Source organism: Dermacentor andersoni, chromosome 2 (genome assembly GCF_023375885.2).
Source record: "Dermacentor andersoni chromosome 2, qqDerAnde1_hic_scaffold, whole genome shotgun sequence".
In the NCBI taxonomy this organism is placed as follows: Eukaryota; Metazoa; Arthropoda; class Arachnida; order Ixodida; family Ixodidae; genus Dermacentor; species Dermacentor andersoni.
Genome location: NC_092815.1, coordinates 207,645,211 through 207,658,005, shown reverse-complemented (window position 1 = coordinate 207,658,005; position 12,795 = coordinate 207,645,211). Strand labels below are relative to the sequence as shown.

The 12,795-nt window shown below is 43.6% G+C and overlaps 1 protein-coding gene across 2 annotated transcripts in view; it reads left to right on the top strand.

The window, feature by feature from the left end:
• LOC126540189 (MIF4G domain-containing protein-like) overlaps positions 1–11,866 on the top strand; it is a 48,535-nt gene extending 36,669 nt beyond the window's left edge. For both annotated transcript variants that reach the window (XM_055075857.2, XM_072286615.1), the window contains 3 exons: positions 405–523; positions 6,895–7,212; positions 11,474–11,866. In XM_055075857.2, coding sequence (XP_054931832.1) covers positions 405–523; positions 6,895–7,212; positions 11,474–11,713 — 677 coding nt within the window. In that variant the 3' untranslated portion in view covers positions 11,714–11,866. The remainder of the gene's footprint in view (positions 1–404; positions 524–6,894; positions 7,213–11,473) is intronic.
• Positions 11,867–12,795: the final 929 nt, after the last annotated feature.

Sequence of the window (12,795 nt, the reverse complement as noted above, 5' to 3'; positions counted from 1 at the left end):
GGCAACTTAGTGCACTAAGTTTACTGTATCGCTGAAGAAAATGGGTCCAATGAACCTCGTCCCCTTGCTTTGGGTTCGGTTTATCTTGCACCACCCTGTGTTTTATCTAGCTGCATTTTGGCTACTTCAGGTGTCAAATACTGTATATGAGCATGCAAGTAACACTGTGTGTTTGAAACAGTCACACTTTGCGCTAGGTATCGTGACTGTGCCTTGAGGTGTACTAATTACTGTGAAAGCTCGATGTAATGAAGTAGGTAAGTTCAGAGGTTTACCTCATTATACATAAATTTTGTCACATTGATATTTGGTCTTTTAGGCAAATCAAATGCAGTGCCTTGCACGACTAAAGAAGCTTGCAGTGTTTTGATATGCGAATTGGGCTTTCCTTTCCTCTTGTGCAGACCCTACTTCACTAAGCACGCAGCAGCTTCAGAGGCTTGCACGCGGCATCTGTCAGACGGCACCCAAGAGCATCGAGCACGCTGAACCAGCAGCCAAGTTTTGCCACCGGATTGCCTTGGTAACCACCTCGCTTACCTTTTGTAGCGACAAACAGTGCTCTGTTGTGAACTTTAATGGAACGTGGAACAGGCAAGTCCTCAGATCCCTTTTTTTTCAGACAAGACAGAGTCTGTTCCGTTGTGTAGAGGCCCAGTTCATGGTAGCTTTTACGAATGGGAAAATTCTAGTCCACCCGACCATAGCACAAAGCTACAGAGGAAATCCACTCTGGTATTCCACAAAACTGATTTGCCATGTTCAGTGTCCTCTTCTTAGAGTTTTCCCAATTGACTTGGCCTCATGCTGCAATTTGCTAGCCTCCTGGTTAGCCGAGGTGGTAGAGTAACCTTACTGGAAAGGCACTGGACTCGACTTCGATCCCCAGACCAAGACAAAATTTTTCTTCGGCTGCGCTAGGCTTTCTTATTTGTTTCCTTTGTAGCATCAGACTGCAGTCAGGTGGATGAAAATTTTCCGTTTCATCAACTTTCCTCCACCTTGAGGACTTCCGCAGAGCTGATTTGCAATGGTAACTTTCAGCGCATCATTACAGAAAACACTGGAGTGAAAAAGCAAAAAATTCAACTGTGCGCTGCACATGTTCTTACTGTTTTTTTATTCCTGTGTTCTGTGTAATTATGCACTGAAAGCTACCTGGGATTTGCAATGCCAGCTTGCCCAGATCACTACATTCCAAGAGAGTAAGTTGACTCTGTTCCTCACAGTATCTCTTTTTATTTTATTTATTTATTTTTATTTTATTTTCCTTTAGAGAGGAAGCTTTACGTGGGGAGCTTCTGGTAAATACATGGCAATGGAGAAATCATTTTCTTTGGCATCCAATATGCAGAATTTGATCAGGTTGGTTACATTTCAAAAGAAAAAGTTGAAATCTATGATCTGTAGAAATAACACCACATTCTCTTTCATCTGGTATTGCTTCATGGTGCAGAAACATTCTCATCAAAGGAGTTCTGTGTGCTTCAGAAGAACTTCAGTTTGGCCCAGTTTGTGTTTACTGCATATCATATTGATTGCAAATAAAGATGGGGACAGCGGAAGAGAACACAAAAACGACACAGGCAGTGTCTCCTGTGTCATTTTTGTGTTCTCTTTCGCTGTCCCCATCTTTATTTGCGGTCAATATAATATGGAGTTTTATATGTTTCTTAAAGATAGGTTTCGTTGTATGTTGCCAGCCCAAGAGATTCTTAGCACATCCTCTCACCAAAGGCTGCTGCAATAGTGGCCTTTTGTTAAATGGGCCCCGAAACAACTTTTTTACCTAATTGTAGAATAGCCTTGCTATTGAAGGGTGTCGCCTCACAAATCTGCTGCCGCAACAATTTTTCGCATCCTTCAAGTTTAAGGTGAATTCAACGTAGTCATTGCTCTGATGCATGCCTTTCTCTCTGTCTTTACTAACGCGCTGAAATCTACACTGTGGATGGCAAGGGGGCAGCGACCTGCCAAAAGTTGGGCATTTTCGTTAAGACGCTACTTCTGCTTCAGGCGTGTGCATTGCTCTCTCGATGCAAGATGGGTGCCCTGACTGCCTCACGTCGCCGCACCCCTGGAGCTAGGTCACCCACAGAGACCAATCGGAGCACGCAGTTGTCAATGGCCAGAGGGCTCATCATGGTATCATGGCACAGTATCTATGCTAAGCAGCATTTAGACACAATCTCTGAGGTCACATGCTGCAGACACAGCTATGTGCACCTGTCATGTGTGGACCAGAAGTGCAAAGACTAAATACCTTTTTGATCGTTTTGAGATTGCAGGGATATATATTTCGTAATTATGTAACTTAAAGTTAGGCCAATACCTTTTGGTAGGCTGCTTGGCTGCTCGCAACGTATTTGCCCACAACATTGCAAAGGAGCGGGCAAGTGGTCTTTTACCACTTTTGACACAAAATTGTCAATTCCCTGCTGCATGCAGCGGAACATTATTTGGCTGACAGGTTCACAGGAGCCTTGTTTACAGATTGGCAATGTTGCCCTAGTATGTTCAAACCACGTTTCAGAACCCCTATAAGCCTGTGCGTCCTTGCCCTTTGCATTTGCAATCATGGTGAGGCAGTAGTGCTGTTGGCACTGATGTGTTTTAGTATATCATACATTGGAAGCATATTTGTTATGCTCGTAGCAGACCTATTAAGTCATTGTCATAATTTTAATGCAGTTGACTTCTATTAATTAGACCCTGATGGACTGACGAAGTTGATTTAGTTATCCAGTGGGTCAAATTAAACAGGTTGCAGAAGAAAGAATGCTCAAATGATCACCTGCTTGGCACTCTTTGGCCATACCTTGCCGTTGCACCACTAAACCCTACTTATCAATCAATCAGCCGAGTGACTGTAGGGAGGAGGCCTTTCTTTTAGGCTATCACTTTTAACAATAATTGTCAAACTCTGCAACTCATAAATAAAGAATGATGTCAGAAATCTGTCGATTGCACCTATTGAGACATCTCTAAAGTGTGCAGAAAAACGCACTACATTCCTATTCGTTATAACAGTAATAGGATAAATTCCAATAGAGAATGTTTATTGGATGTATTGGATGTAATGTACTGCCAATACAACTTTATGTCATGATCACTACTTCAAGAAAGCATTTTAACGTGTGAGCGTTAAGGGCCCCATGTCACAGATTATCCTGTGCCGGCAGCAGCAACGTTGTCCGTATGACAAAAATGGTCTCAAACCACGCATCCCGATCCACGAAGGCCTTCCACGTGGCGCATGGGCGTTACTGAACTAATTGAATTTCTCAAAGTGAAATGCATAAGAAAATTCATAAAGTACCACCTACACATGACCTCCAGACATGATGGCATCTGATTGTAATTTGAATATACGAGAAAACATCGTTCTGTTACGTGGAAACTCAAACAAGAACCCCTTTTCCAGCGGTCATTTGAGGTCTGTCTCAGTAGGAGCGGCACGCCCTGGAGAGCTCGCCTTCATGCATCGCATTCGCCGCCAGCATTTCCAGGAAAACATTACGGTTACATGAGCTGCACCTGTCAGGAAGTATGAGGAGCGGTCAGTGATTTTTTAATACTATTGCGTTCCACTCTTATGAGGAAGCTTAATTAGCTTGAGTGCTTCTATCCAAATGCATGTAAAAGGAGAATGCATTTTTTTCGGCAACCACTGCACCAAATTTGACGTGGTTTGTTGCATTTAAAAGAAAAACTTAATATCTAGTGACTGTTGGTTTCGAACTTTTTATTTAGGTCGTCGATATATGTCACACTGATATGCTGATAAAAGCAGTGCCCATCGCTGTATCCTAGCCGCCGCCATTTGCAGAATAGGTTTGTTGCGATGGAACAGGCCCGCCTATGGCTTATGATCAAAGAAAATTTATTACCGAAAAGATGGTCTCGAAATCTTGTCACTCCAAAAAGAAGTGCGAGCGCTTCCTTTTCCAGTTGAGAGTAATTGCACTCCGCTGGTGTTAAGGTTCTTGACTGAAAGGCTATCAGATAATCTTCGCCATTGATACGATGGGACAGTACTGCGCCCAAGCCGACCGACGATGCATCGCATTTCCGTCAAAGGGGCTTTTACGGGTCATAGTGCACAAAAAATTTAGTTTTACACAAAGCAGTCTTTACTTCTTGATACGCTCTGTCCTGAGACAACTCCCATTTCCATTGCATCCCCTTTGCCAACAAGCCATATAAAGGAGCTGGCGTAGTTGACAAGTTTGGCAAGAATCTCGTGTAATATGTAACCAAACCCAAGAAAGATTTCGCCTGGCTTTTCAATGTTGGCTTCAGCGTGGCTAGCACAGCCTCAAGGTTGTCCTGCAGAGGATCAAGACCTTTAGCATCGATGCAATGCCCAAGAAACACTTGCGCTTCCCTACACCAGCATTTGGCTTTGTTCAACTTCAAGTTGTGTTCACGCTGCCACTGAAACATCTGCCGCAGTACGGAGATATCGTTTTACTTTTTTGCCACAAGGATGTCGTTGAGGCAAACTTGAACATTCAACAACCCTTGCAAAACCGATTCCATGCATCGCTGGAACACGGCAGGGGCTGAAGCAATCCCAAATGCCAGACGATTGTAGCAGTAAAGACCCTGGTATGTATTGAGTACTGCCGTCTTTCTGGCTTCTGCATCCAGTGCCAGCTGATTGTAGGCATTGCGCAAGTCCAGCATACCGAAAACTTCGCCTCCAGAAAGAGCTGCGAACATATCTTTAACTCCGGGCAAGTGATACTGCTCTAAGTGTGGCGCTGGGTTGACCGTTAACTTAAGTCACCGCACAACCGTATATCTCCGTTCTTTGCCACCAGAACCACTGCATTTGCCCATTCCGAAACGCTTACCAGTGAAAGCGCTCCGTCTTGTATAAGACGGTTGATCTCGGCTGAAACATTGGAGTGCATAGCAAAAAGCACTGTTCGCGCTTTACAGAAACGTGGGTGGGCTCCCCCCTTGAGGTGCAGTTTCACAGGTGGGCCCTTGCAACAGCCATACTTGTTCTCAAAAAGATCTGAAAATTCCTCGAGCAGAGGATTCACCTTGCTGTTGTCCCAAACCACATTTACACTCGGAAGTGTTTACAGCGTTTCAAAAGGATGCGCCCACCATATGCGGAATGCTTCTATTGTGTTCCGACCGCAGAGCAGTGGTCCGTGACATTCGACAACTATTAGAGTGCTCGTTAAAACAGTCGAACCCAACTGTACTGGCATTATCTGGCCATCAGTGCCAGATAATGCCATCATGTTAAACGGAACGATGTCTTTTCCACTGCCGGCCACCACTTGCGGTGCTTCTGAAATATGCTCTTTCATATAACACTGACCGGAGAACCCGTGTCTATAATCATTCGCAGTTTTCGACCCTGCCAGGTCAAGTCTTTCTCATGAGGCTTCCATGTTGCTCCATTGGACGAGCTGTGAGCGACAAGAATAAGCAGCATCTCTTCTTCGCTCTCACCTTCTCTCTGCTCTATGGCAAAGGCCCCAGCCTTACGGGAATGCCCCCTGCTGCAAACTTTTGTCAGATTTCTTTTAATGCCACAATGGTGGCACTTTGTGTTCCAATGACAGCACGTACGTGTAACTTGGGGACCGCCGCATCAATCGCATGAATGATTGTTCGTTGGAGTGTTCCTCCACTGCGTCCAGAGCCGCTGTCCTTGCTGTGACTGTACAACGGTGATGCTGGTTACCGGGAGCCCTTCCCGCATGCCTCGCATGTTGTCTAGCGCTTTCTCCAGAGCTATGACGAATTCTTCTGCCTCCTCGAAAGTTAGCTTCTTGCTCATGAGTAGGCAGCGACGGGTGGCGGCATCCCAGATTCCGCATACCGTACAGTCTCGCAGCCTCCGGTTCAGTGAACTGCCGAAGTTACAACCCTCCGCCAGTCTCCGGAGGTCAGCGATGCCGAACTCTCTCGCCATCCCTTTGCTTGTGCATGAAGAACGAGAAACTTGCTGCTATTTCATTAACTGGAGTATTGTAATGTTCCTCCATGTATTCAACAACTTCATCATAAGTTTGGCTGTTGACTGACACGGTTGAAAGGTGCCCTTGCAACATGCAGATGACAGTATCACTCAACGAAGACACAAGCAGAGCTTGGCGTTTTGTAGTGCCGGTAATCCCATTGCCCTCAAGATAAGCTTCCAGGCGTATCCTGTACGTGCTCCAGTTGCTCACAGTCTCGTCGAAAACCGGCGAGCGTGATGCCATCCTTCGATTCAGTCCGCTACAGATCACGCTCGCATCAATCCCATCTTCATCGCCACTGTAGTATCGCGAGTGGCAGCAACACACAGTAGGCGCAAGCCAAAGAATGGTTTATTGCAGATAGCATAGCTGCTTTTATGCAGTGTGCATTTGGTCGAGCATGCGCACTTCGTGCGATGAACGGGCGTCAGATGACGCAACACAGCAGATCTTCCTAGTCATTGTAGAGTGACACATTCCCAGCAGCAACATGTACCTAGTTACCCAAGTTGGCAACAAAGACGTTCTTAGAATAGCGGCACAGTCCGACTGACCCGTGCCCAGTCGTCCAAGTCGGCGTAAGAGAGTTGCTTATAACAGCGGTGCCTATACCCAGTTCCGCGTCTACAGTGACCCGTGTCGGTGTGAGAGAGCTTAGTTTATTAGAGGCATGTGTGTATACGTTTGCCCATACTCCGTGATCCAAGTTGATCCAATGGTTGGTTGCCCGAGGCACTAACCATTCGGCCACCCCGTGACCCAGACAGGCAGAAAAACGGTTAGGCACAAACATAGATACATAGATAGGTACAAAGGTAGATAGATAGCCCCCGGAAGTGCTTGAAGTACCCAAAAAAATTGTAACGCAATAAAAATGGCCTGCTTTTGATATGTCCACCATCAGGTGAGCAACAGCGTGTTCCTCGAGGGCCTGTTGAGCAGCTGCCGCGAGTTGTTCGAGAAGCGGGAGGAGCTGATGGGCACGCTTGAGGCTGCGACAGGTGTGCCGCTGCGCTGGACGCCCTACGTCTCCTTCGTGGCCAAGCTGCTGGTGGAATTCGAGTCATCAGACTGTGCCAATTCGGCCGGCACCACTGTCGATGCCAGCGGTGGCGAGAGGCCAAGTGGCGCCTGGAAGAGGACTGTGCAATCCCTGGCCATTCTGCTGAGCAGCTGCTTCCATGTGATCTTGCGCCCTCCATTCCTGGGCAGTGCTGCCGAGGCAAGAAGTTGTCTGCCTTTTGGCTCACCAGTTAAGCTAAAGGACAATTTTATGTGAATCTAGATTGTAAAGATTAGGGTATTGTAACAACGAATTTGTCATTCGTAGCAATAACGGAGGTTTCATAAGCAAGAAAAAGACAAATGGAAATTTGGAGTGGTGCCACCACCTGTTGTGGACTATGGTAATTCTAGTGTGACATGAACACTGGTCGATTAATTGAGTGGCGTAGAGGGATGTCGTGTGGAGATTGTCAGCTGGTCTGTTCTGACGCAGTTGGTTCAAATTGAGAAGCAGCAGTGGGACCTTCACTGGCGATTTTCTGCTCAATAAAGTGACATGTCAGCACAAAAAAAGATTAAGATAGGCTTCTAAGCAAACAATCTATCAATCCAGCTCAACTTAATATTTTCCTTTATTGCCCCTTTAAGGGTAGTTGTAGACTTATACTTCAGGAAATAAATGGCGCAAGACGAACACCGACAACAAACACAAACGTCAGGAAGGACATCATCAGGCCAGTGCTTTAAAGGAACGCTAGGGAGAAGCACAGACAATTTGCAAAATTGTGTTTTCGTTATTTTCGAGGTTAGATGTTTGTTGACACTAGTGAAAATGAAGTGCAAGCCTCTGCATTTTCGAATTTTCACACTGATACCCTTGTACCAGTATGTCACTGTCACATTGTGAGTTGCAAGAAGTATTTTCTTGTATTTGGGCCATTGTGGCACGTTCAGAGTTTTCAGATCTTGCTAAATTCGGTCTTTTGACTTGGACTTGTTGGCCTAGTTGGTACAGGTTTATCTTAGTAGAAATGGCACAATATAAGACGGCACATAAAGGTAGATGACAGGACAGGCACCTGTGCTGTCATCTCCTTCTGTGCCATTTCTACCAAGACGAATTCAGTCTTTTGCTTCTTTGGAGTACTACTGAGTTTATCTTTACGAATAAAATAATAACTGAGCTTGAACAGATACCATCAAAATCTCTGACGCCATGGCGATTTCTGTTTACTAGCTCAGTGCATTTTTATCTTAGACGCAGTAGCACAGGCTGAATGTCTCTGCAATCAGTCTGTGCATGTATTTTACCTAACGCACAGCGTGTCATAGTTCATTTCGCATTCAATCTTTTCTTTCGTTTTTGTAGTAGGTGTGTTCACCGTGATCACGTGACCATTTCTGTACTTAAAGTGATTGTTTATAACTGAACTCAGTAGAACATTGGTGCCCATTATGATGTGTATTCCTTGTCTGCATATGTGTTGTGTGGTTAGATTTCTTAAGTAAGAGTGCCAAGGTGCTGATTGCAGACTTCCTTTAATTCCTTAAAGGCGTTTTCTTTAACTGGGAGCAACATGGCTGATTTCTTTATGATGTGAAATGCTCCAAGTACATGCATGTTTAAAACATACAAAGATCTTAGTAAACCTTGTATGCAGAGAAAAATTCTTCATTTACTCTGGTAAACTACCCACTCCCTTTTTGCAACTTCGTGAAAACAAAGATTGATTTGACATATGTATTGTATGGCAGGGTTCATCCATTGAGGCTGTGCAAACTATATTGAAGACTGACTACCAGCAGTATGGTAATGCATCCTTGTCTGAAGCCATGAGAAATTCTCATTCAAATAGGGTGACCCCAGTACATAAGGATCACCTGCTGCCATTCAATGTAAAAAATCTTTCTCAGAAATTGACAGTTGCTCTTAGGTGCCCTTACGCGATTTGAATGCGAAAGTGTTACGACATGTTACATGTCATGATGTGACACGTGGCATCATACATGGGCATCTCGGAATCAATTTCACTTGTGACCATTACACGTGACTTCATACATTGTCACGTGCCCTTCACAACTCTACCTTAATCCACCTTAATTCACCTTGACTGCGATTCTGAAACGTTTGCCTTCCGCGAAACTATCGCCTTGGCCATGCCTCCACCAATGCCGCAAGCTGATTGGCGGTTTTAGCAAAACCGGAAAATAAATAGCGCCGTCTAGTAGTTCCAGCCTACGTCATTTTAACATCATGGTGTTGATGGGTACTTTCGACATATATTGAATATAATATTATATTATATATTATATATGTATATATTATATAATATATATTATATATGAATGTAATATAATATATTGCTCGGAAATGGCTCTGATATGACTTTTATGCGTGACTTTCTATGTTTTCTTTGGTAGCTGCAATGTTGTTTATTGTCAATTCGTGTTCAGTAGTGAAGTCATTGTAGTGGGACCTCTCATATTATGTGTTTTAAAAAGAGGTGTGGGCCAACGTATACAAAACAATAACGAGCAACGAGCAATGACCACTGAAATAACAATGGCAACAGCAACTCAAAAGTCGGTTTCACAAGGCAATTCAAAGTAATTGAAGGTGAACATTCAACAGATACCTGTCTGGTTGGGAATAGCGGAACGATAGAACTGAGTTTGACACTAACCCAAAAATTTTTGTTTTAAGGCATCTGACACTTTGAAGCCATACCGGCTTCTTAAGACATGAGTACAGTAGAGCCTTGCAGCGTTGCTTTTAAGCTTTTTTCTTTTGTCCCCGGTCCGGCCAGGCAGTGGCGCCACAGAGTTCTTCAGCCTACAGTGGAGGAGGGGTCCCTAATGCATTAGTACATTAGTCTTGTGTGCCCGTTCGGAGAGTGCAACACACATTCGGTTTGTGCAGCAGTCCTCTAGCTTGCATTTGGTTATAAACACACTCTGAGCCAGAAAATCAGGGTGACCATTCAAGTGTAATATTACCAAGCAAATGCACCTCTCAGAGTTTAGATTCGCTGGTATGCTATTGCAGAAGCATTATCTTTAGGATGATCACTGTTATGTTTTGCCATAATCGTGTTTCTCATTGATTGTAGACCTCAAATAAAGCATGAAAGCAAGTAAAATGTGCTCCTGTCAGATTGAAACATTACAATACTCATTGGGTTGTTGCAGCTGTCATTGCATAATGTTCATTTGCTACTCAAGGCTTCAATTGAATGACTTGGAGTTAGGTCAAGGGGCTCAAGATGAGTACCATCACAACCATTTCTAAATGAAGGAAAACGGTCCCTTTAGTTATAATTGTCACGTCCCTTAGAAGGCTAAATGATGCAGTCTAAGCATGCTAATTCATATTTTATTCTAGCATGCTTAGATGTTCATTTATAAAGAATTAGTGACCTTTTTCAGCACACACTACTTGACATATTGGCATGCTCATTTGGAAGTGTGAGCATCGACGCAAGCAACAACCTCGGGGACTAGGTGCAGCTCTTTAACTTCCGGGAAAAAGTGTGGAGACGTCCTTTGTTTGGCTGCATTATTCAGGCACTGACTGGAGTGGCAGGTTGCCAATGCTTAGTCACAACAAGTCTGCATGGACACTATGACGTAACTTCGTTCTAAATTGGAAAGCATATTTAGCGCCAGCAGACAAGGACAGAATGGTGACGACACCACAGTGCGCGTGTTGGGTGTGTTGGTAAACTGACTTTCCAAATCAGTTTACCAACATGCCTGACAAATGGCAATGCTGAAATTAATTCTAATAGACCAGTATGTGACCATGGACATGTAAAATATTTTATTGCTGTCATGTATAGCTATTTCCTCCTAATTTGTCTTTGTAACCTCTAGTGTAAATTGGCTTCTTTTTTTCTTGATATACAGTTGGACCTTGTTACAACAAACTCCCATCCGATATGAAAATGCCTTCGTTGTATGTTATAAGTGGTGTTTAACTATTCTACTCTTGTAATTTACATGCTAATACAGTCAAACCCAGATATATCGAACTCGAAGGAGACTGCGAAATAGTTTGATATATCAATAATTTGATAAATAAAGATCTTATACAAAAATTTTGCAGATTTTTCAGCTGATTGTTATACACAATAATTTGTTGTATTCTGGTTCGGCTGTATTCCAAGAAACATTTTAGATTCACTCTATATTTAATCATTCTTTATATCCGTATTATACTGATGTTTAACTATAACAAACTAATGACTATAACAGTGTAAACAGAAATCTTTGTTGCCGGCAATTACACGAAACAGATGTATGCTTACAACAGATATCAGTATACCAAAGTTCTTCTTTAATTATTATTGGATGTGACTCCACTATAATGAGGCTTGACTAAGTACTAGAACTATACCCTAAATGGGGCTCTTGTGTGCTGCACTTTCAAAGACCATTCCTGCCTGTAATCCAGCTGCACTCTCGTCTTGTGCCCACAGATGGAGTGCCTGAGGTCAGCGGTGACGGCTGCTGGCAAGGCCATGGAGCGTGTGGCACCACACGTGACGTGCGCACTGATGGCTCGACTGCGCGACGCCTTCCTCGAGCCGGGCACGTCGGCACGCTCACGCAAAGTCCTGCTGGAGCTGATTGAGCTGCGCGCTTCCGGTTGGCAGCTGAGATCTGCAGCGCAGCAGATGTACTACCACCCTGGCAGGACCTTCCAGTCTCGCAATTGAATGTGTGACGAGGGCAGGGACGCCACTCAATGTATTCAATTTTCACAAACGCCATAGTCACACATGTAAAAGCGGCAGTGAAAATGATTTTTGATTCATTGTAAATGCGTAATTTATTTTATTTATTAAATGTGCGATGTATTATCTGTTGCAGCTCTGTGTCTAAATAGTTTCCTCTGTGGCTGAGGGCTGAAGCATTACCATTCATGGTCGACATGCCCACTGAAGGAGTGCGTTGCATTCTAATATATAGGCAAACCGAGATTTATTCAAGGGTGTTGAGGGGATGCAGCACTAAGAATTCGAGGTTGCGATGTTCGATTCTGAATTTATTTAATATTACATTTAATTGGGGGGGGGGGGGAACATATGCTGTTGCAGTATGAGGCCATTACTTTGAGGTTCCAGACTGAAGTGTTATTTCTAGTCATAACCGATGCTTAAAGGGGGCAGTGTAGTTAACTTAGTCATGAAGGCTAAGAGTCATTCTTGTAAAGGCACAGCAGACAGTGAGTGGGTACAACATAAACTTCATCATGATCATATAAATTTTACTACATATTAGCTTACAATGCATTCATTTGTAGGCTGACATATACACCATTCCTTATTAAAATCAAAGGCTGAAGCATTATGTATAAATGTATGTGGCTGATGTGCCTACTTACATGCAGTATTGTTAACATTGGTATTGAAATCTGAACTCAATCATTCGAAGGCAGCATATCAAACAGGATTCCAGGTTTTGTTCCATCTTAGACATTTTATTTGCGCATGAAGTGCCTGCAGTCCAACGTGTAGGACTTTCTCTGAAACAATAGTTAAAATTGAAACTTGCATTAACAACAACAAATTAAATGTTAGCAGCTCTCTATGTCGAAATGAGTTGCTTCACTGTCGCGCAATCACGGAAAAGTGGAAATACTACTTGTTAACCGATACATATATCCAATAAGATGGTACACTTTATGCGCATACAAAACGCATCACATTCAATGGCTGCTGAGTCAAGGATTTGGCTTTACTACTTTTAAAACGAAACTACTGTGTAAGCGGGCCCAGTTTAACGAGGTTTTACTGTA